Here is a 22459-nt window from a genome sequence, read left to right as displayed (position 1 = left end):
TGTTTTATCGATGGCCTGATCAAAAAATCTAGAAAAATATGTGAAAATGACTCAACTATTGATGCAATTGTAGCTTTGTGGATCATCAGGAATGCAAAACGGAAAGTGCACCAGTAAAAAAGACCACAACGGAAAACCTGTGTGATTTCTTCTGACTGTGACTGTGACCATCACACTGTTAGGAGCAGATGCTTCAGATAAATGTCAGCATATGAATTTGGCAGGATTAAAATAGATCTCCTGCCATCATCACATTATTTAGTGCTGTGATGTCATGCCATTCTACTATACAATCTCTGCATTTGTCATAGCATCATTCATTATCTAAATGTGTTCTTTGTAGCTTATCTGATAAATCGAAATATTTTCTTTAGTAGTTTTCTCCAGATCACTGTCACAGGTCCGAATATCAGACATTCCACAGTTGTTTGATTTTCATTCTACTTTTCCTCATTATCTGCTGTTTGCAGATGACCTCTCACAGCTCCACTGAAACTGATATGATTGTGGCGCGTTTAGTGCATGTGTTTTTCCGAACCCTTGGCCAGAGCTGCTTCTATGGTCTTCAGCTTGGATTTACAGCAATAATTGGAAAGAAAATCAAGGCAATATGTTTTGTATTGATGTTGTCAGGAGCAGAGAGAAAGTGACATCTTTCAGTTTGTGTATCCCTGTCTTACACAGAGATCACATGGCCATCTTATTAACATTCCTACATACATTTGCTAAGTGTAAACAGATGTCAAAAGAGTATATCTTAATTTGAAAAGTCAATACGAGAGAAATTAAACACTGACGATGCAAATAAAAATACTAGACCTTATAAAATGCTTTACATCCAGTGTTGGGTGTAACTAGTTACTAAGTAATTTGTTACTGTATTTTAATTACTTTTGCCTTGAAAAAGTAAAGTAAGGGATTACTCATATGTTTTCTGTAATTTAATTACAGTTACTTTTGATGTACTTAAACTAAATACTTTGTGAAATATATGCGTGTGCAATAGTGTAATTGACATCAAAATTCAAAGTCTTACTTTAAAATCTGTGCTCACATTTGTAATACTTTGGTCAGTTAATAATATTATTTATTTGAATGAATTAAATAAGCCGTTTCATGTCTATCCTTAAATCACTTAACTAATCAAGGTCGATGTAGGATATAGAAAGTAATTAGTAATGAGTAACTAAATACTTTTTGGACAGAGTAATTTGGACAGTAATCTAATTACACTATTGAATATGTAATGAGTAACTAGTAATTAATTACTTTTTCAGAGTAACTTACCCAACACTGTTTACATCACACTTCATCATTAATGTGGTGAAGAAAATGTGTACATCAGATGCAAGAACACATACAGCCTTCAAAAATATGACCCAGAATGTACAAACCCAGCTAAAGTTCTTTTTTGTTTTTTGCTGTTTTCTATGTAAATCATTGTAAGTATAGCCTAATGATTTATAAAATATAACTATGACGTGCACGAGTAAGATTATGTCAAAAATTGAAATAATAGTGAAATTACTGGTTGAAATCAAACTTTGATGCCCATTATGTCATAACTATAGATTCTGAGACTTTACTCTGGTATTCACAGACGAGGTCACATATGTCCTGCTGCAAATATGGTGTATTAGCTATTAAAAATATATAAATATGTTAAAATATTTAATATATTTTTTATTGGTCAGTTTAAATTCTAGCATTTAAAATTGTTGTACTAGGATGGGTTATTTCGCACTGGATACTGGTCATTCTTGAATTTCCTGTTTAGTCTAAAGGACCCTGAAGTTTATCATGTATGGTTTAATGGGGCTATGCTGTTTACAAAGCGCCTAGTCTCTCTGAGTGCATTGGACCTTCGACCTTGCTGTGTTTTTATTTTCTTTCAATGTAATTTTAAGCAGCCCGGTTTCATATTAATCAGCAAGACCAAACAAACCTAATGAAGATTTTCTAAAGTAGGGTTTACTCCTCCAGAATGATGTGGTTTAACTTTAGACATATTTGTGGTGTTCTTAGTCATTTCAAAAGAACTTCCAAGTATGAACCGCGATTCACCTCAGCTATTGGCCTTTTATATCTCCACCTAAGAAAACAGATGAAACAGGCCAATGCTAATAGATGCAGAATGTTTCATCTATCTGTTGTCAGTGGGTTGACACTATTGTAGTCAAAGCTGTTTAAACTTATGTGGTGATCATTTCAAAAATAATTACACTGGGAACACGCACCGCTGTAATTAATGTAGAGAACAAATGCAGAAAATCTGCTGGTAATCAAGCTGATTTATCGTAAACTGTTTTCGCATTGAATATTTTGTCATGCTTTTCGTTTCTCATCATTTCACCAAGATTTATAGTGCATTTGTTCGTACACAACAGTGTCTCATTGAACTACAAATCAAAAGACTGTTGTATGTTTTTTCAAAGGCAAAATAGTCAAAACAAAAGGCTAACAGAAGAGTAAATAATGACTAAGATAAAGCCTCAGTAAACGATGATGAATAACATGCAGACAATAAAGCACAGTACTCCATTTAAAGAGGAAAAACGTTGCATTTGAACTATGTTTTAACTTTTATATGGTGCTATAAGGTTACCATTTATTGATTAATTCTATTGACTTTTAAGTATCAGTTTGAATGAAAAACAGGCAGTGACCAAAAACGTTGCACAAGCTTTGAGTATCGGAAACAAGGGAGCTGGGTTTTATGTACTGTATGTCCTGTCTTTTCAAAACGTTCCTAATGCTTGTTCCAAGCATGCATTTTCCTCTGAATTTAAATAATTAAATACACAATCAATGTGTTGCGGTATAGAGACAGGCTGTCATCAATTCATGGTGTGAGTTGCATGTGTAAGATTCAAATCTACAGATCTTTGAAGTAACATATCTATTGAAGGCTCAATAGAAACACATGCACAGTATTTAGATCAAACATGACTGTTATTTAAAAATACAAATATGATAACAAATAGTCTGAACATGTTTTAATGATTGAATCAATAAGAAAGGAATCGTATTAAGCTGTTCAGTAAATAAATACATCCTCAGACTAAAGCACATTCCAGAGTCTTGTGGTTGAGCCAGTCATCCATAATCTACCGCACGGTTTTGCTGTAAATTCTGCCTGCTTCCCTACAACAGTTTGACGCTATTATCAGATAACAGTACAGTACTTACTTACTGGGTGTATTAACCCTTTTAATCTTTGTTAACCATCAGGTTAACAGCTTTGTAATGCTACCACCAGCAGTGCGGCAACACAGCGAAACTGGCCATGTCTCAAACCTCAGAGTCTATCATCAAGCCAAGACAGAAGTCAGGACAAAGCCTCAAATGTCAAACTGTAATGTAGAGAACAGAAACGTTGAGGTCAAGATCTAAAAGACATGTAACCTAGTGCAGCGGAGCAGACCAAGACCAGAATATAATGGGTGTCCTGCGGCAAGAGTTAAGCTTGACTCGCGTCTCAAAACTTTTGGAAAGTCAAACCTCTAAATTCATTCTTTTGAAGAGCAAACATAGAATATGTTTGGCACGAGAGACTGCTTTTTTGGGCTTACATTTGAACAGTATGTTGAACTAGGCAAACAAATTGAAAGGTTTGCAATGTCTAAAATGCTTTTTATAAAATAATTATACAATGCATAGATGTATGTACATTGACTTCTTAATTACATGGTTTATAGAAAAACAACTAAAACATGTTTTTCTTATTTTGTGTTCTGTGCTGAAAAACTGTATTTACATTTACAGCTGATTAAACTTAAAGTGAAAATTCTGTCATCATTTACTCTGTATGACTTTTTTTAATCCATAGCACACAAATTAAAATATTTTGAAGAATAATGTTAACCGGCACCCATTCCTTTTGTGTCAATAGAATAGAAGGAATAGGTGACATCGCTGTCCGGTCACCAACTTTCTTCAGAAGAAAGAAAGTCATATAGGTTTGAAACGACAAGAGAGTGAGTAAATGATGACAGATTTTTCCATTTTTGGGTGAACTATCACTTTAAGAACTATTTTGCCTGTCCCAGTAAAGTGTCCGCATATGTTTGTGGTTCTATTGTTTTTATTCTCTTTTCTGTCTAGGAGAGAAGTTACAAATATAGGCTGAAAGTTGACACGATGAGCATTTACAAACAGACTTATCAACTTTGGTACTTTGAAGATACCATTTGAAAACCAGACTGTCAGTGCCAACCCATGTGATCTTTCTTAGTAATACGGTATGCACAACATAGCCCTGTCTCATCTGTATGTGAAAAGCTTGTCATTTTATACATTAGATTTTAAAGAAACATATGCTGTGAGGTCATTTATTTGTTTCGCTTGCTTTTATTGTTTCTCCATTCAAATCAAATCACTTTTATTGTCACATCACTACCTATGGATAGTGAAAGTCTTGGGTGCATACTCCATGTAAAGTAGAATGCAGTTGGACAGACAACTGACTGACAAACAACTGAGTTCTACAAATGGATTCCGGAATGGGTTATTATGGGCAAACACATGATGATGGTAAATGTGTTCTGCATTACAGTGACAATTAAGGCTTTAATACTGTCAATAGTGACTTTAGACCGTAAAAAGCTGACTGCAGCATTATATGAATGCCTCCTGCCCATCAATGAGAGAGTGTAATCACTTCTAAAAATAAATATAAGACATCTGCAGCCCAGGAATCCAAAATACTCTTTATCTGGAAGGAATTCCAACTTGACATCTCGTCTCTAGCTCTCATTCATGGTGATGGTCTCTTTGTCTGGCATTCTCTACATCTTGAAGAATTTAAAACGGGCCACTTCTGGCCAGCACTTCACATGGGCAAAAAGTGTTTGTCTCTTATAAATACATTTTCCCGTGAAAAAGTTCCACCAGTAGAATTACAAGTAGAATTCCCCCATGGTCTACCTACCATCACAAGTTTTGGTTACATTTTTGTAGTCTTATTACAGCCATACACAACTGTGCAGTGCATCAGAATGTCATTTCTGTAAATGTGCATTACATAAATAAATAAATAAATAGTACTAATCATTTAAATATTACCCAAATGTAAAAGTTAATATACCAAAAGTTATTTAATGCAATAATAATCATCAACATCCTTCATCATTATGATAAAAAAAAATGATGGGTGATGATGTGCAAATAGTCCTTATCGTCCTAGTACTGCAATAGTCAAGAAAGGATGCAGGATGATAATCCAGTGGATGATGTGACTTTTGTCTCCAGCTGTCCCATCACTATTTCCATGTTGCCTGGTGTGTAGGTACACCTAGCTCTGAGTTTTCGGGGAACTGTTTAAAACTTTTGAAGCACACACCAAAATAATGGGTGGGTCTTCCAAAACCGCTGCTTTTCCCGTGTTAATTTCTCTTTACTCACGGGTCAGATTTAGTCCACATGTCCAACCCTCTAAAAGACTTTAGCTCTTCGGGGAACAAACGCGTTTCCTTTTTTTCATGAGAGCCCGTTTACCTTCAGTCTGTCTACTGGGCGGAGGGAGTGAGGAGTTTGTTCACGAAGAAACCTATTGAATTTTTCGCCCATGGCAGTTCAGAAAACGTAAATAACAATAATCTGGATTGTGGAAGGGAACGAATTTTTAAGTAAAACGCCCGTTTTATGACACATTTGAGGGCGCCGGTCATGGATAAGGAAAGGTGGTCCACGAGATGGAAAACGAAAAAGTGTCTCAGGAACTCCGCTATCACCGCTATCATCAGTCTAACCTTTGTCCTGCAGACAGCACATGTGAGAGCAGGTACGTAAAAACGACAAAAGAGCATCGTTTCATTGATGTCAGCCTTCAATACACAGTGTAAAGTGGGCTTTTAATATTATCAGTGTCGAAATATCATAACAAATGAATATAATACATTTGCTAAAAACCCATTGATGTGCCTATCTAATCAGCCTTTTCAGCACTTTCCCAAATTCAGAATATGGAGGTAGGCATCCCATCAAGTTTCGAGGTGCAGAATATTACAGAGTAATTTTTTAGAAAGTAGCTTAAATATTCTGTCAGCACATTCCATCGGTTTTAATATAGGTCAATTGATGTTAATGAAAATATTTTCTAAAATTTTGTATTTTTTTGGTTAAGATGTCTGTAGTCTACACCAACTTCATAATGTTTTCCTAATGTGCACATTTGTATCAATAGTCTATTCTAACAATTAGTTAGTGTCCGTTTCATTATCAAACGGAAATTTTAGATTTTTACGTATATTAATCAAATTTGATCCTGAAATCTACAGTAATTAAACAAATATCCCAACAGTTCGTCACAGTTACGGTCAAACGAGATTCTGTATAATAACTGTTATAGTATATGTGACCCTCTGGTAAAGGCGTGAGGCATCATTCTGCCTACCATAAAAACTGCACTACCTGACAACTACCAAAGGGGCACTCTAGTGCACAGAGTTACATTTAGAATTTTTATTGCACAGGCAGAGAGAGAGAGAGAGAGAGAGAGAGAGAGAGAGAGAGAAACATTGCAATGCCAATTTATCTGGTCAAGTGTTAACGTGCCACGTATATTTAAAGTATTTTTTTAAGTCCATCTTCATAGGTCCACACCTTGCTTTGCATCCACCGTTTAAATGTTAGATCCACAGCAACATTTTATGAATAAAAGTATAAAGTGATTTAAGAACAAGCCAAAATTTAGCAATCATGCACTTCTGAGTTGTAAAAAATTAGCTAATTGTTTTATCACATGCTTGTCTCATCCCAGCTAACACAGTTACGTTGTGACGACGTATCTGTAACGGACCATAGTCGACGCCACGATGTACCATAATAACGTTCCAGCGACGTAATTTTGTGATTTCGATATTCGCGCGTGACGACGTAACATTGGACGTTGTTGGGACGTGGTGATTTTACCGGGTCTCACTAAATCCTCGGTGTTTCGAGACGGACGTCATCACCCAAACGGGTGTTGAAAAAAAAATCATGGGTAGTTTAGATGGTACTAGTAAGGTTAGGGCTAGGGTGTGGGTTAGGATAAAGATTTCGTAAGACTTGAAACACCAAAGATTTAGTCAAAACCAACAAGCCACGCCCACGGATCTGACTCGAAACACCAAGGATTTAGTGAGAGCCGGTACCTCCTGAAGACATACTTAAAACGTACCATATTCGTCGCAGCGACGTATCAAAAAACGTGTTTGGGACGTGATGAGCATGTCGTTATGACCAAACTGTCACGTTGTTAAAATCGTTTTTTATTTTATTTAAACAGTTATCATCCCTCTCATGGAGGATTAAATTAATTTGTGGTTTAATATGTACGTTAAAGATTCAATTTTATGCACAATCGGAGTAATTCTTATTAAAATATGTATAAAGCACAGTATTATAAAACTCAACACAACACTGTACATCACAATCAGATATTTTATTTATACTGTAGTACATGACATAAATAATCAAAGACTTCAACACAATATAGAGGATTTAAAGCAGATTGCAGAATATTTATTGACAGATATGTATAAACATTATGTTAAGGCTTAACATTATATTCTTGTCTTACCACATATGTTTAGCAGGTTGTCCGTTTTTAGAAACAATAATCAAGCCTTAGTCAAAGTCACAAACATCAGGGTCTGTTCATTTAAACGCGTCAAATCGATATAAAATCACTAAAATATGTGTTTACTCTCACATCCGTAAAGTAAAGTTAGGATATTAATAAACCGCTAAAGTAAAATCAGGCAGTGAGGTTTAAAAAGAAATGACATTTAACGTTTAAACGATGAGAGCGCGCGGCTCTTTGCAGAACAAAGAAGGCACGCTAGTGCTGGAGACGCGCACATCGAAATCAGATGCGCGCGCACAAAATAAATATTTGTAATTGTGGTATCGAATTAAACTCCAGTTTAATAGCTGTCAGATATCAGATTAATAGCATTCGTCTTGACATTATAAAAGATTTTCCTCTGATCATAAATGTTCCATACAATAACATAATAAACAGAAATGACCAGATTCACATGACCAGTGTCCCGGTCATCAGAGGACGAGCACGTCACGTAGCTACAACATTCTCCATTGGATTAATTCACGACGTTACTTGAGGACGTGGCTAGGACGTTTCTGGAACGTAAGCAACAATTCTAAGAAATGGAACGTTGCAAAGACATCCTCAGAACGTGGTCACAAAGTAATGTCATAGTGACCAAATGAAGACGTACTGGCGACGTTGTCAGAATGTACTGTGTTAGCTGGGATGTTTGTCCGATTAAACTATAAGCAAGAACAATCAAACAGAACAATCTGGTAGGTGAAGTGGGAACATTTTCCTTTGTGTTGCTTTTCAGAAGGCATTTTTTGATATGTAACATACTGATAATGTATTTAGAACATTGCGCTTTAACTTGTCATAGCTTGGGGATGGGTGTTCGGTTTAAACGTTTTAGTTTAATATTCTGACTAACATGTCATGCATGAAAGCCACCTGGTCATATAAGATCTTCTACATCACGTGAGATATTGGCCACCCCTGCTGGGAAATCCAATAATGAAAAGGTTGGGACATGGTGGTGTTGAACTGATGACATTCAAGCACAATGGCTGGACCTTTTTTCTGCATTTGTTTTTAATTGGAAAGTATACTAAGGCAATTGATTTATTCATTCATCGATCGCCTCTTTTGTTAAAATTTCCGTTGACTGACTGGTGCTTTGCTAGTGTTTGGACAACACACCTCAGAATTTGAACCAGAATGATTCAGAAGAATGGAGCGGCAACATGGGTCCCAAACACCCATGGGACACCAAGTCTGTTATCCTGATAGAATCTTGTCATATTTTGCTGTCTGGTTATTCTTTGCTGCCTGGAAATTTCATAAGTTTGATACAATTTTTATTAAAAGTTTAATAAATAATCAGCACATTTGAATTATGTTAAGGTGCATTATAACAATGACTTTCCTGGGGCTCAGTGGGTCATGGGTTCTATCTCAAAGGGATTGCACATTGTCAGAAACAAATGTATAGTACAATGCAATGTATGTTGCTTTGGACAAAAGCGTCTGCCAAATACATAAATGTAAAATGTCAATGTAAACAATATGTGCTTATTTGCTGCCTTAATGGATTTGGGATAGTGACTGATTTTTTTTAAGAGCTTCTGTGAGAGGGGGGTCCTGTGCCTTGGAATTCCACATCTGGAATATATGAGGCCTTTAGGTATGCAATAATGCTGAGAGGCATTCTGACGAGCACAAAGAGACCTTTAGTTTAAAGTTTAGAAAAGAAAAAACAGTAGCACAGCATTCTGGAAGAGACGAGTTATAGACTCCATCGGTTTTACAAGTTTGGATGCCTTTTACCTTTCTCATTTAGAATGATAACACAGAGAGCTGCTCTTTTTTTTTGTCAATGGGGGTTACACTGAATGGAAACTCTTCAGATCCTGTTTTCTCAAAGCTACATTAAGAGCTCACCGCATCATTACGCTCACAAGCATGCACATACATGTAGACGCACCAAAGCTTTATTGCATTCAGCTGTTATAACGTTATAGCGTTTCCCAGCATTCTCTTTTAGACTTTCTGGAGTATACTTCTAGATACATTGGTTAACAGATTCATACACTTTACAGAAAACCTATGCTGGTAAATTAAAGTTTTTAATCTTAATTATACCAAATCTCTCATTCTTTGTTTTAATACAATAGAAGTTAGACTTTTCTCAAAGTTGTGCCATGCAGACACCGTAATGTGTTTTGCATGCTCACTAACCCTAAAAAAGCTCCACCCTTCAGCTCCTGGCCACATATGGAACTACCGAATCAGCACTTCTCGCAGGCTTCTGCCATATGGCCAAAGACAATAATGACAAAAAGACCCATCAAGTTGAACTTCCATACATTTTCAGATTGGGCTTTTGATGCTAAATATATTGCAGGATATGTGAGAATTTGAATCAGTAAGACCTTTCAGAATCTCACACAATTTTTTGTGGGTTTGATGACCAAATGTCTGTGTGTTAACAAATGCAGCTCTTTTATAATGTTCTTACTGGTTTATTGTGCCTTATAATAGCCTACACACTGTTATGGGGCAAAAGTATTAAAAAAAAGACATAAAAGTATCAGTCTAAAGTGTTTTCCCAGGCTTAGTATTGTGGGATAGGATGGAAAGTGAGCTCTTTTGTGACGTCAAACCATATGAAAATAAAAACCCTGTTGAAAACTCAAGAAATCCATTCAATTGCTGAAAAGTCCAAAGAGTGTGAGTAATGAGTCTTAGCTGCAAGTCATTCTTGGATGCATCGTTTATTATTTTTAGGGCTTTGAAAAAGATACTTCCTGTCTGCTGCCTGACCAGCAGACAAATATGTTCAGTTGACCTGACGTTGATGTTTTTGTAGTCTCTGGTTGTGGGGGTAGTCAGAAATTTCTGTTTTTTTGTGCTAGTCATCTACTGAGCCTGTTGCTGTTCCTTTATATCCTAAGATTCAGTGGCCTATCTCTAGGCTTCAGTATTAGTTCCCACTGTCTAACATTCTTTGCTTTCGTGGTGGTGATGACGAACAGCTGCGTCCAATAGAGAGAGTTGTGTAAGGATGTATAGTTTCGACAGTGATGTATGCAAGTAGCCCAGGTGATACTTCAAAAATCCCTAAACCCTGTGTATCTTCTCGTTTATCAGTCTGGATTGACTAGAGAACTTTGCTTTTCAAACAGCACCAAAGACGAAGCTTTAAAGGCTCAAGTGGTGTAATAAATCAGAGTGACATTACAGTCCACTTTACAGTATCAGACCCTAAATCAGCATCATATTGTAAATCTCTCAGCCTGTTCAAGAATTAGCTTGGACTTGTTGGGGATCATTAGAAATGGGTCGTTTGTGGGGTGCAGGCTGAGAAAAACAGAGTTATAGGACATTGGTGGGATCAACATGATGGCTCCTAAATGGAGCTCAGTGAAATAAAGCGGCTTGTAAAACCCGGAGATGTCATAACTATAGAGGAGCGATGACCAACAGTGGTGACTTTTAAATCCTGAAATGTGTGGCTTTGTGGATGAGCCCTCGTGCAGGTGTCACATCTTTACTAAGGTGCTGCTCAGGTATCACATAATAGAGCAATTGTTTCATTGACTGTTACACAGTACAGCAGACATACAATTGCAGGGAATTAGGCAGTGTATTGTAAAGCCATCAGTCAGCATTAGCATTGTTGTGAAAATCATAGGAAAACAGGGAGATTTAATGGGTCTGTTTAAATTAAAATATATTAAAATCTAATCATAAACCTTGTCATTTTTTTTGGTGCTTTATATAGACCTAACACAGTTCAACTGAGAAAATCACTCGAGGCAAAATAAAGACAAGTAAGCCCTATTGCATTAGAGAGGTCTAATTCAGGTTAACCATATGCTGTATGGCTCCCAGTTTTCAAACTTGGATACTATAATACAGTTACATAACAACCCAATGGCACTTGGAAGGAATTTGGAAAAGTCTGGATATTGGTACATGGGTGATTCATATATATATTGGTATATATAACTACATTAAAGGCTTATTACAAAAACATTATATAAGGTAAAAACGTTGTTGCAAATACCACAATTTTGTGAACAATAACGCCATAACAAAAATAGCAATTATACATTTAAATTTTGTCATTTAGCAGACAGTTTTTCAAAGCGACTTACAGAGAGTTCAGGAAACAATAAGAGACATTATACAGGATCAATAATACAAAGTCACTAGTTTCAACAAAAGCTGGACCACTACCTGTTGGAAGAAAAAGAGAGGGTTAGTTTTTTTATCATTTGTCTGTCAAGTATTAACAGAAGAGAAGGGTTTTAAGTAGTATTTTGAATGTTGTGAGAGATGTGGTTGACCAGACAGAGTTAAACGGTTAGTTTAACTATAAAAGCCAAGTAAACAGTAAATTAAGAAGAACATGTTTATGGTTGTACCGACAGAAGCAATTAAACAAAGATACAGATTAAGTTTCAAGTATTTATTATCAAGTGTTGAAATAAAATAATAACCATATTGTAATAAAATGTAAAATAAATCTTCATAGCCTAATTGCAATAGTTCAAAATACCTTTTCGTTAAAGCTATATAAATCAAAAGTAAAGGTAAGAAAAATGTGAGTGAGAAAACGGCTTCTTTTTGTTGGTTTAACAACAATATGGACAGCAGTCTACCTTGTTGCCCACATCCCACTGATCTATATAAATAACTGGATTGCACATACTGTAGAGCACAGGCCCATCGGCGGGAGGTGAAGCCACCAGAAGTGTTCGCACCGCTATGGTGGTGTGCCGTACTGACAGTGGGCGTCATTGACTTATTGTCAAAATAAGAATCTAAAATAACCATAGCATGCCCATGATTCGTTTTTTAGTTTACCTGTATTTTTAAAATAATTGTTCATTATTTTTCCAATGTTCATATTATTTGGGGCAGAAAAGCAATGTATAGACGTCTTTAAGGTGAGTTTGTATTGCATACAGTTTTGTTAATATTTCCCCATTTATTCAATAGAATGTTTGGGCATACCAACATGAAGGATCAGTTACTTCATTGTAATGATTTCATGAGAAATCCAGTCATTTATATAGATCAGTACCACATCCCCATAAGATTTTGATCTCTGTTTTACCTCTGTTACACTGAATTTTTTTACTGAATGTACTGTATACAGTAGGATGTTCAGGAATGTTCCCAATTTAACGTGAGCACACTCTTCATGGAGCATTCACACACAGAAGTGATGACGAAGCTGTCACCTGCTTGCGTGGCTCTCTCTCTCTCTCGGTTTATTCAAACACGTAACAGTATTCCTGCATTCATTTATTTTTTACGTTGTTCTCATGTATCAATTTTAAGTGAATTAGTGGCTAAAATAGTTGCAAGTGCACAGTAAGAAATGTAAAATTGTACACACTGATTTGTAACACTTAAGGCCACCCTTAAGTGTTTTTTGCTAAATATTCTGACGAAATAATCATATAAGCTTTATATCATCTTGCGTTTTCTTGTATTTTGATATTATTACTCAAGTTGCTTGTGCAAGGGGAACGTGGGGTCACCCGTGTCTTGTAACCGATCAGACATAAGAGTTTTATTTACTTGCTGATCTATTTGGTTAATCATCATGCCAGTCAGCTCTTCCTGCGACTCAACATTATTCACTTTGTCAAGTTAAAAAAATTGATTGACAATAGCCACATTTAGTGTTACATCAGTCATTTTCAACCAAATTAATGCTAGCTGTTAAATGCAATAAACTATTCGACATGACTGTAATATTATTTTGGTTTGTGGTGAAGATAATGAAGTGTTTTTGATCAATTTTGAGATTATATACTGACAAACGCCTTGATGTTCTCAACATTCTACCCCACACAGCTGAATCAGTGGACGTGCTCAAGGTCTTAGATTTTAAAAGTTCACCTGAAGGAATAAAGAAAACACAAGGCTTCTGCACCATACGGAGAGGATCCAAACCAGATGTTGCCTACCGAGTGGACAAACGGGCGCAACTCAGTACCCCGACCAAACAGCTGTTCCCAGGTGACTATGCATGTATTGTGGTAAATCTTGTTCTCTCATCACCACTTACACTAAGAGCAACTGTTCAGCATTGACAATGTCTTAAATCTACTCCAAAGGATCCGAGAATGTGCCATTTTAAGTGTTTTCTTAAGTCTCTTTGAAATGCATCCAACAGGAAGTGCATAATGTTGCTGGATCCTCTCAGTTCAACTCATTTTAGCACTTCCTGTTGCATCGCCAGTCTGTGGGTTTTTGGAAAATTGGCAGAAAGAAGTAGCCTGGCTACAGCTGTGTCCCAATCCGGGGGCTGTGTTCTTTGAAGGCTGCATTTTAAGACCGATTGCTTCACAGAAGCGCGACTGAAGGCTGGTAAGGCTGTCCCGATTCAAAGGTTGCTTCAAATGCACCCCCAAAATGCGACCTTATTTCAGCGGGTTTTTCATAGCGCACCTGTAACCTGTAACGTAAAATTTTTAAATAATCATTCAAAGCTTTAGTTAAATAAATGTATGCAATTCACAAAAAAGGTCCATGTCAGTATTTTAATATTAAATGTGATGTTGTTATTAACATTATTGATGCATTATTGTTTTAAATTTCTAATGTTGGTTAATACTGTTGGGCTGTTTAAATCTACAGAAACGTGTCGTATTCTCTAAAATAAAATATCATTTTTCTGGCTCAGTATTTGTTTAAAAAAGACAGAAACATCTATGATGTGTGCTAATGTTGTCACCACGCAAAATGCGCATCAGGTGACGCAATTAGGAAATCCAAAAAAAAAGATTTTTGGACTTTTCAGGCTGCGTGCTTTTAAGAACAATTCCTTGTTTTTAAGTCTGCGAGCTTAGAAGGTTGCAGCCCCCGGAAACAGTTTACGTCAGACTTCGTACTTCCGCTCATTTTCAGTTCGGTTCTGTACTCAGTCATTTATAGCAAACCATCTCCCAGACAGCCGTCCAACAGCGAAGAGAGGGCGGACTGAGAGCCGTGACGTAAAAGCTAAGCACCGAATTTGAGATCGTAGTAAGGGAAATCTATAACAACAGCAAAAATGGGATGCTATCGCTCTGTTGTGGAGAATATTGATTGGATATATTATTGATATATTATTGTTTTTTTCCCCGCTTACCTGTTAACAGCGGAAGTTCTATGCGGCTAAGCCTGCGCATAACATACGTCATAACCGAACGTTATGTGATTGGCTTACGCGTACACTAATGATTTTAAACTTCAGACAGTTCAGAAGTGCCAACCCACGAGATAGTAAATGCTTCTCAATTATTCCCTTGCCCTTCCATACCAGGCTAAGAAATAAGATCTGTGGTTAACAAAACCTCTTCATGTTTTCAGGTTTTAATAGATTACATAAAACACACCAGTTATAACCCGTAATTATCCAAATCTTTGTGTTTTAAAAACGGTGGTTTCTAACAAGTTGCTAAAAAAAGCGACTGCATCCTTCGGTAGGACGTTACACTTCACCGTGCACCAAAATCATACAAATAATGCAACATGGTCACAAGTCTCTAAAAACGTGGATGGGGATTCATTCTCCTAATTAGTTACGAAGAAAATCATTATTAAAAAAGTTTGAAAAAGTTAGAGGCTTGATGGTTGTGACGTCGACCGTAATGTAGTCTATTTATGTCCTCATGTTAGCTTTTTACTACTGCCGATTGTATTTAGGTTACAAAAGTAACAAATGTTTTGTTAAATAGCAAAGATTATCGTTATAGACGTATAAACATCATAAACCTTTATTAAGCACAGAGCTTATTTTTTGGCGATCTTCCGAAGGTCTACGGGAAAAATGCATAGGCTTTCTGTCGAGGGAATCAGTGCGGCGTTAACTTCCCGTTTGGCCCACAAAAATACATCATCCATGAGTTACTCTATGAAAATCAGTGTATACTTCCATTCCAGTGCTTGTGCATCACGTTTAATTGTATTTTGTTGTTTAATCTGACACCATTTAAAGTTAATGTGGCAATAAAAAAGACAAATTGTTTCATGGTTAATCTATCACATACAAAGGCTGTTACGATGGATTGTACTGCAGTCTTAACTCATCTCATGAAAAACAAAAAAGCAAGTTTATGAATCACCAACAACAGCTGATTTTTTAACCACAATGCCTTTCTGTGTCTTCAGGAGGAGTGTTCCCTCAGGATTTCTCCATCCTTATGACCATCAAGCCAAAAGTGGGAGTGCAGTCCTTCCTGTTGTCAATATACAACGAGCAGGGCATCCAGCAGTTGGGTGTGGAGGTGGGCCGCTCTCCGGTCCTTTTGTATGAGGATCAGCATGGGAAACCAGCTCCTGAGGATTACCCGCTGTTCCGTGCCATTAACCTCGCAGATGGAAAGCAAGTTGACTCTATTACATATGTTCTTCATCTGTCTATAATTTAAGGTTTTTGTTTAGAATGTTAACTTGAAGCTTAATTTTGGCCCTGTTACCTCTGATTTTAAGATGCGTCTTGAGTAATCTAATGACAAGATAAAAATTAAAGCCTGTGTTTTGACAGGTGCGTAGATGCTCTCCAGGACGCATCGGTGTTTGTACTACAATTCCAATGTGTTCACATACATCTAAAAAAACTTCCAACTGTGGTTTAAAGGAATTAGATCACAAAACATTTTGAAACCTTGTTGTACTTGTATGACATAAGTGGCTTTAAACACAGATATTCGCGCTAGCATTTTTTGTTGGTCCAAGATTTACAACAAGCTTTGTATCAAATGGCTCTTGAATATGTTTGGTTTGGTTATGTTATTTGCTTACAGTAAATTCAAATGCATACAAGTAATTTTGAAGCAGAAAAATTGTATACTGGGTTTAATCATTTCCATCATAAAATACTCTCTGTTATCATATGTATATATGATGCTAGAATGAAAATGAACAATGTGATCCCTTACCCATGTAACCATTGTAGCTAAACAAAACATTTTGTTTTAATCAAAGAGTCACAGTAAGCTTTTGTGTTTTTGATTACCAAATATACTTTTTTTAATTGAAGTAACAAATATTTCATAACCTGGCTTGTGAAATATTCGTAATTGATTCGGTATGACAGGCAGTATGGAGTAAAACTCCAAAAAAAATAAGCCTATTTATCCAAGCCCAAAATGGCAACAACTCAATGGTACTGTCTCTCAATGTAAAGAACCAAACATATGTTTTAGATATGTTACCATGGTCTGAGGGCGCTGGTGTAAATACATCCTTTGTTGCATTTTCTTATTTAATCCGAAACAATTTGATTTAATAATTCAGCTGAAAAATGAAATGAACATGACTTCCAAAATTACTTTTGCCTTTATGACATGCCCTCAATCTTCAAAAATTTGTTGAGTGCAAAACCTACAAATATTACCAAGATTTTAGAATTTTCCACCTGAATAAGTATTAAAAAGTTTTAATTATTTCTTCCTTTTAAAATTTTTATTTTATATTTTAAAATTAAAATATCAGTTTATTTTCAGGTATAAATTAGATTTTAGATTGCAGGTTTTTAATGTGTACTCATGCATTTAAACTCCACTATATTTGAACAAATCACAAATGTCATGGATTCTTCTTCTTATTGACCCTCAACAGATGGCACCGTGTGGGTATTAGCATAGAGAAGAATACTGTCACTATGATTGTGGACTGTAAGAAGAAGATCACCAAACCACTCAACAGAAATGACCACGCAATCATTAATACCAATGGCATCTCTGTCTTCGGTACCAGAATCCTGGATGAGAATGTTTTTGAGGCAAGTAGATTGTTTTTTTTTATATAAAGCTGCTGGTATATACACTATATAGGCAAATGCATTGGGACGCCCCATCCACGAACTGTTGCTATAAAAACAATTTCTCTTGAATATCATTTCTCTTGAATATCATTATATGCTGTAGCATGAAGATTTTTCCTAGAATATAGTCAACAGAAGTTCTTTAGTTTGCATTTTTTGGATCTTACACAATAGGAACAGTTGCCTTTATTTATTTGTTACTGCTCATCAAATTGGCGATAAATACATTCTATCACTCTCTATCACTAATAAATACCTCACAGTCTATTCTACGGTAGCAATTGGTTTTATGTTGCATGCTCTTTTGTGGCTGACTGTCTAACAGACTTGTAAAACCTATCCTTTAAGTCAGCAAGGTATGTCTTAATCTATGAAGGAAGCTGCAGACTGTTTTGATGTATTGCCCTGTCAGAGGATGTTTCAATTACAAATGATAGAGCATGAAAATTGGCAAATTTACCCTTTAATCACTAATAGATACTGAATGCTTACTTAAGCATTTCAAGAGTAAAAATCAGAATGAGGAGCTCAGTATGAACTGCCTATACAAATAGTGACATGTCATGACATTTCACCAATGTCTCTTGTTTTAGTTGTTTTAAACAGACAATTCAGAGTATAAATAAGCATCTACATAAATATCACAGTACTTAAACGTAGTATACTAAACAAAGCTATAAATAAAACCTTAAGTATTCCATTCACAAACTTTTTTTGCCATTTTAAATAAATGCAGCAGTCTTACGTAATGTTGCATGCCCGATTGTGAGACAATATCTCCAGAGTTTGTCTTTGATGTCAGCTAAAGGAATGTTGTCTAATAAGAACAGCATGCTAAGATTTAGACTCCAGGTTGGAGATGTCAGAAAGTCTTTTGAAATTTGTATCCCATTTCTTCCCCTTTTCTTCCCGCTGCAGTGCTAGTAAGTCAGAGAGCTGGGCTTGCAAAATATACAACCTGAAAAGTAAATCTGCCATACTTAATGGGCTCATTTTCAACACTCACTTAATTTTTCTATCCCAAGTCTTCCACATCCCCTGCATGGATGCCTCTAATGTTGGGTACTAAGTCAAAATATTGTTGCCCAGTGATAAACACAGATGTTTCAATTAGAAGAACTGTTTTTCATACTTGATGTCATTACGATGAAAGTGCTGATCTGACAAAAGCCTTTGTAATGAGACTTAGCGCTATGAAATAAACTTTTTAAAACAGTAGATTAAATTGGTGCATGATACATAAAGAATTATTCTATATAAAAAACACTGCAGTTTGATGGATTACCTACCTTGTAGCATTTGTATTTGCATCTAATAGAAAATAATGTAATGGTTCCATCAAAAATGTCTTCCAAATGTCAATCTGGATGAATGACTGGCATAGATTTTTATTATGCTGAATTTGAAGGATCAAGGAGGAATATTTTTCTGTTTAGCACTGACAAGAAGAAATGATTTTGTTTACTTGCTGTATTTGAGATTCATTTAGTCTTTTCTTTAGCAAGCTGTATTTCCAAGTGGTGACTCACGAAATTATTTTTTTCTATTGAAATCGTGTGACTCAATGACATTGGTTTATCAAACCCGTGTCTGCAATTGTATTAATAACAGTAGGAATTGTACTTATATGGAGGGTTTATAAAATTACAATAGGAGTATAGATGCAGATTATATTTTGAGGAAGCATGCATTTACAATAAACAGTCACTTTTAATTATGTAATGAGCAGATATTCAGCACTCAACCCATGATAAAATAAATCCAACTTTGACCACTGCAGGCCCCCCAGATGTCTTTAATGTAGTAATGACATAATATGTGTTTGTTGTTGTTTAATTTAATTTGTGGCTTTGATGTTCTACGCTTTCCTTTGAGTGTTTGCTCATGCATTTGCTGGCTCATGTTTAGGTGGAATTTGTTTAATCTGTGTGAGAGCAAAAGGTAACAATTTACTATACACAAACATGGCAAGCAGTGGTTTTCCAGATTTTTAAGTAACATCAGGGAATTGAGGTAATCATGGATAATGCAGAGAGAAATGTTGACAGATGCCACCAAGTTTCCTATATATTTCATATATTTTTATGCTTTTGTTAAATAATTTTATATACACAAAATCTTGTTTCTAAATGTTCATTTTGGTAAAATTCACAATCTCTGGTCATTTCATTTCTTTATTCCTCCAAGTTGTTTTAAAGGCCTCTTAGTTAAGCGGGAAGCATGTCTTCCACTCTTGGCCAAGGCAGTAGCCAGGTTTAGCAAGCCCATCAGACTTGTCCTGTGAGATTTGGCACGGATCTGAGAATCGCTGGCAAGAATTCCAATATGTCACTATCATTCTAAATTGGTGCTCCGTCGTGGATTTGTCTTGGACTTTGTACGGGTGGAAAAATCAAGTTTAATCATTTTGATTAAGTGCAGAACACTCAAGTCTGTTTCATTCTGGCTTGAGATTCTTAAGAAATATGATCGTCTATTTGTATAAGTCTTAAGTCAAAACTGTAGGTGAGGTTTTTCTATGCTCATTTGTCCATGGCATCCGTGACACTCACTTACAGAACCCACTACAGTTTTTCAAACATCACGTCAAATCATCAGTCACAAGCAACCTGAGACAAATACACTTTTTCTGCTTTTGCATGCCAACTCAAATGCGCTATAGTTTAAAAAGTGTCTGTTTTACAGAGAGCGAAAACTGTCATGACCATCTAACCTTATTGCTTCACATTTAGTTAGTTGAAACACTTTCAACTACAAATCTATTTCCCGTTAGAGCCTAAATTGATTAGTATGAAGTAGATGTGGGTATATCAATACATGCTTTTTAGCTTTTAAGGTCTCCAGATTCCTGCAGTGTTGGTCACTTGAAATCTTGGATTATTATTACTTCAAATGTGTTTGCCAGAAGAAGACATGTACACCTAGGATGGCACAAGAGTGAGTGAATATTGCAAAAATGTCATTCTAGGGTGGACTGTTCCTTTAAGGGACGATTCGTATCCGTACACTGGAGTCGTTTTTTAGTCCATTGTAGAAAAGCCTACAATTCCAATCGTTTTTTACTGTGGGTCTCTAACAACAATGTCTCAAATCTTTTGCCAACTACCTATCTTTTGCTCAACTGCAGTACCTACCAGGAGTTGTTCTACATTATGTGCACTATAATGTCTTTATTCAGGTGCTGTTCACATCAGCGATCGGCGTCTTATGTTGCCAGTTATTGGTCATTGAACATGAATGACTTGTGGTCTCTTCTGTTTGTGAACAGCTCTTGAGATTGATGCAAACTACAGTTTGTACCTCATGAAGGAGCATCTGTGTTTGCAGCCTTTGTAGATAGCATAAGCAGGTGTGAACTTGGAACTAGCGACTGAGGGGAAAATATGATCCGTGTGTGCCTTTCCAAGGCTTTCCAGCTGTTTAAGAGATATTGCATCCAAATCATTCTTTGCATTGAAAGTCACATGAAATACTTACAAGAATCTTTTTCTCTAGATAATCCATGATGATCCATGATGATAAAGAAGCTGTGTTTTGTCTGGATTGGCCAGTAGAGCTTCATTTATCTCCTCGTCGGTCTGGAAATATGCTTTATTTATATTAATGCTGGTTTGATGATGGTATACTTGCAAAGCCAAGGTTTTTATGTTATCTGGTAAAGTTTTCTGACCATCATGGTCTTTAAAGTGGAGTTGGTTTACAAAGGAAGTCTAAAACATCATAGTAACCTTGTTTTTTTAAACCGAGCATCTACCTAAAGCACAATTTCTTATTGTTTCTGCTTCTTTGGTTTCCAGGTGTTGAGAAAGTGTTGCGTATAACTGGACTCTAGGGTGATCAAATCCCAATCTTTCACCTTACAGACGAGAGACCTCCTTTGGACATTCTAGACCAGTGGTTCTCAACTCCGTCCTGCCGAGTTTAGCCCCAACTCTGATAAAACACCTGAACAAGCAAATTATCGTCTTTAGCAACAGACGCGTTCAACTAAATGCAGGATTGCGCAGCTTGTTTGCCTTATTGCAATAAAGTACCGCAAGAGCGACTTAAATGCATGGAGCAGTCTGCACTTGAATCACTCTCACTGTACTTCAATGTAATACGCCGATCGATTTCATCATATAAGCTTTGGTTTCCCCAAAGATGTTACGTTGTAACACCCCTGGTCTTTCTCACTTATTATCTCTCTTTATCCTCTGCTCCCTCCGACTGGCCTCCTCCTCTGTCCCTCTCACTGCTGGGAAACATATTTTACTATTTAACAGTTCCCAATGGACTGATAGGGTAACATTGAAGGCTGTTTCAGGACTGTGTAGCGGCTGCTGTTTGGAGGATTGCTTGGGAATGGGTCAAGCACACTGGGGGCGGGGCATATTAATGTTTAAACCATTATTTGAAGTTGTCTTCGAACTCTAGTTTCCTGATGAAAGAGTGCGTGGAATCTGTCTGCCCTTGTTTAATAATAAGCGTTTACCCAGACATCGCCGCAAAGGATGTCTGCATCGGATGAAAATGTGAAATTGGATCTATAGTGGATTAAACACAGTGTTTTCGGCTTTTGACAATCAGTTTGAGCAATGTTTTAAGAATGTGCATTTTCCGTGATAAATGTCTTCTCTGCTTACTCCTCTGTTCAAGCCTCCTGCTGACAATCTGTAGGGTAAAGTGTCAGGGGAGATATCTGCTGCCTTGAGGTCTAGGAAATATGTCTGTTCAAGATTATAGGTTGAAATGTATGTTTAAGGGAAAGTGTATTTTTTTCTGTTATGTGCATTTCACCTAAATTCTGCATGAGGAAATAAAAATTATACTTATAATATACAGTAAATATGAATATTCTATGTGGGCCTTCAAAAATTGATTATGCAAACATTGATTATACTGGATTCTGGACCTGAACTTTAATACATTGTTAATTACAAAAAACTCAAGTTCCATCTTCTAGTCTATTTTCCTGCGACAGGTCAGAATAATATCTATGCATTATTTATGCGATCCTTGCGTTATTAGTATTTTGAACAATATGTGTTTAGGAGGCCTTCGTTCTGGTAGTCTCAGTGGACACATAATGAACCAAGTTTTCCCTCAAC

The 22459-nt window shown here is 36.3% G+C and overlaps 1 protein-coding gene across 1 annotated transcript in view; it reads left to right on the top strand.

Annotated features, from left to right (window-relative positions):
- The first annotated feature begins 5521 nt into the window (after positions 1-5521).
- col11a1b (collagen, type XI, alpha 1b) overlaps positions 5522-22459 on the top strand; it is a 70391-nt gene continuing 53453 nt past the window's right edge. Inside the window, exons 1-4 of the mRNA XM_056744361.1 lie at positions 5522-5782; positions 13412-13576; positions 15713-15926; positions 17165-17327. Coding sequence (XP_056600339.1) covers positions 5644-5782; positions 13412-13576; positions 15713-15926; positions 17165-17327 — 681 coding nt within the window. The 5' untranslated portion in view covers positions 5522-5643. The remainder of the gene's footprint in view (positions 5783-13411; positions 13577-15712; positions 15927-17164; positions 17328-22459) is intronic.

This window comes from Triplophysa dalaica, chromosome 3 (assembly GCF_015846415.1).
Source record: "Triplophysa dalaica isolate WHDGS20190420 chromosome 3, ASM1584641v1, whole genome shotgun sequence".
Taxonomy (NCBI): Eukaryota; Metazoa; Chordata; class Actinopteri; order Cypriniformes; family Nemacheilidae; genus Triplophysa; species Triplophysa dalaica.
This window is presented reverse-complemented; position numbering and strand designations above follow the sequence as displayed.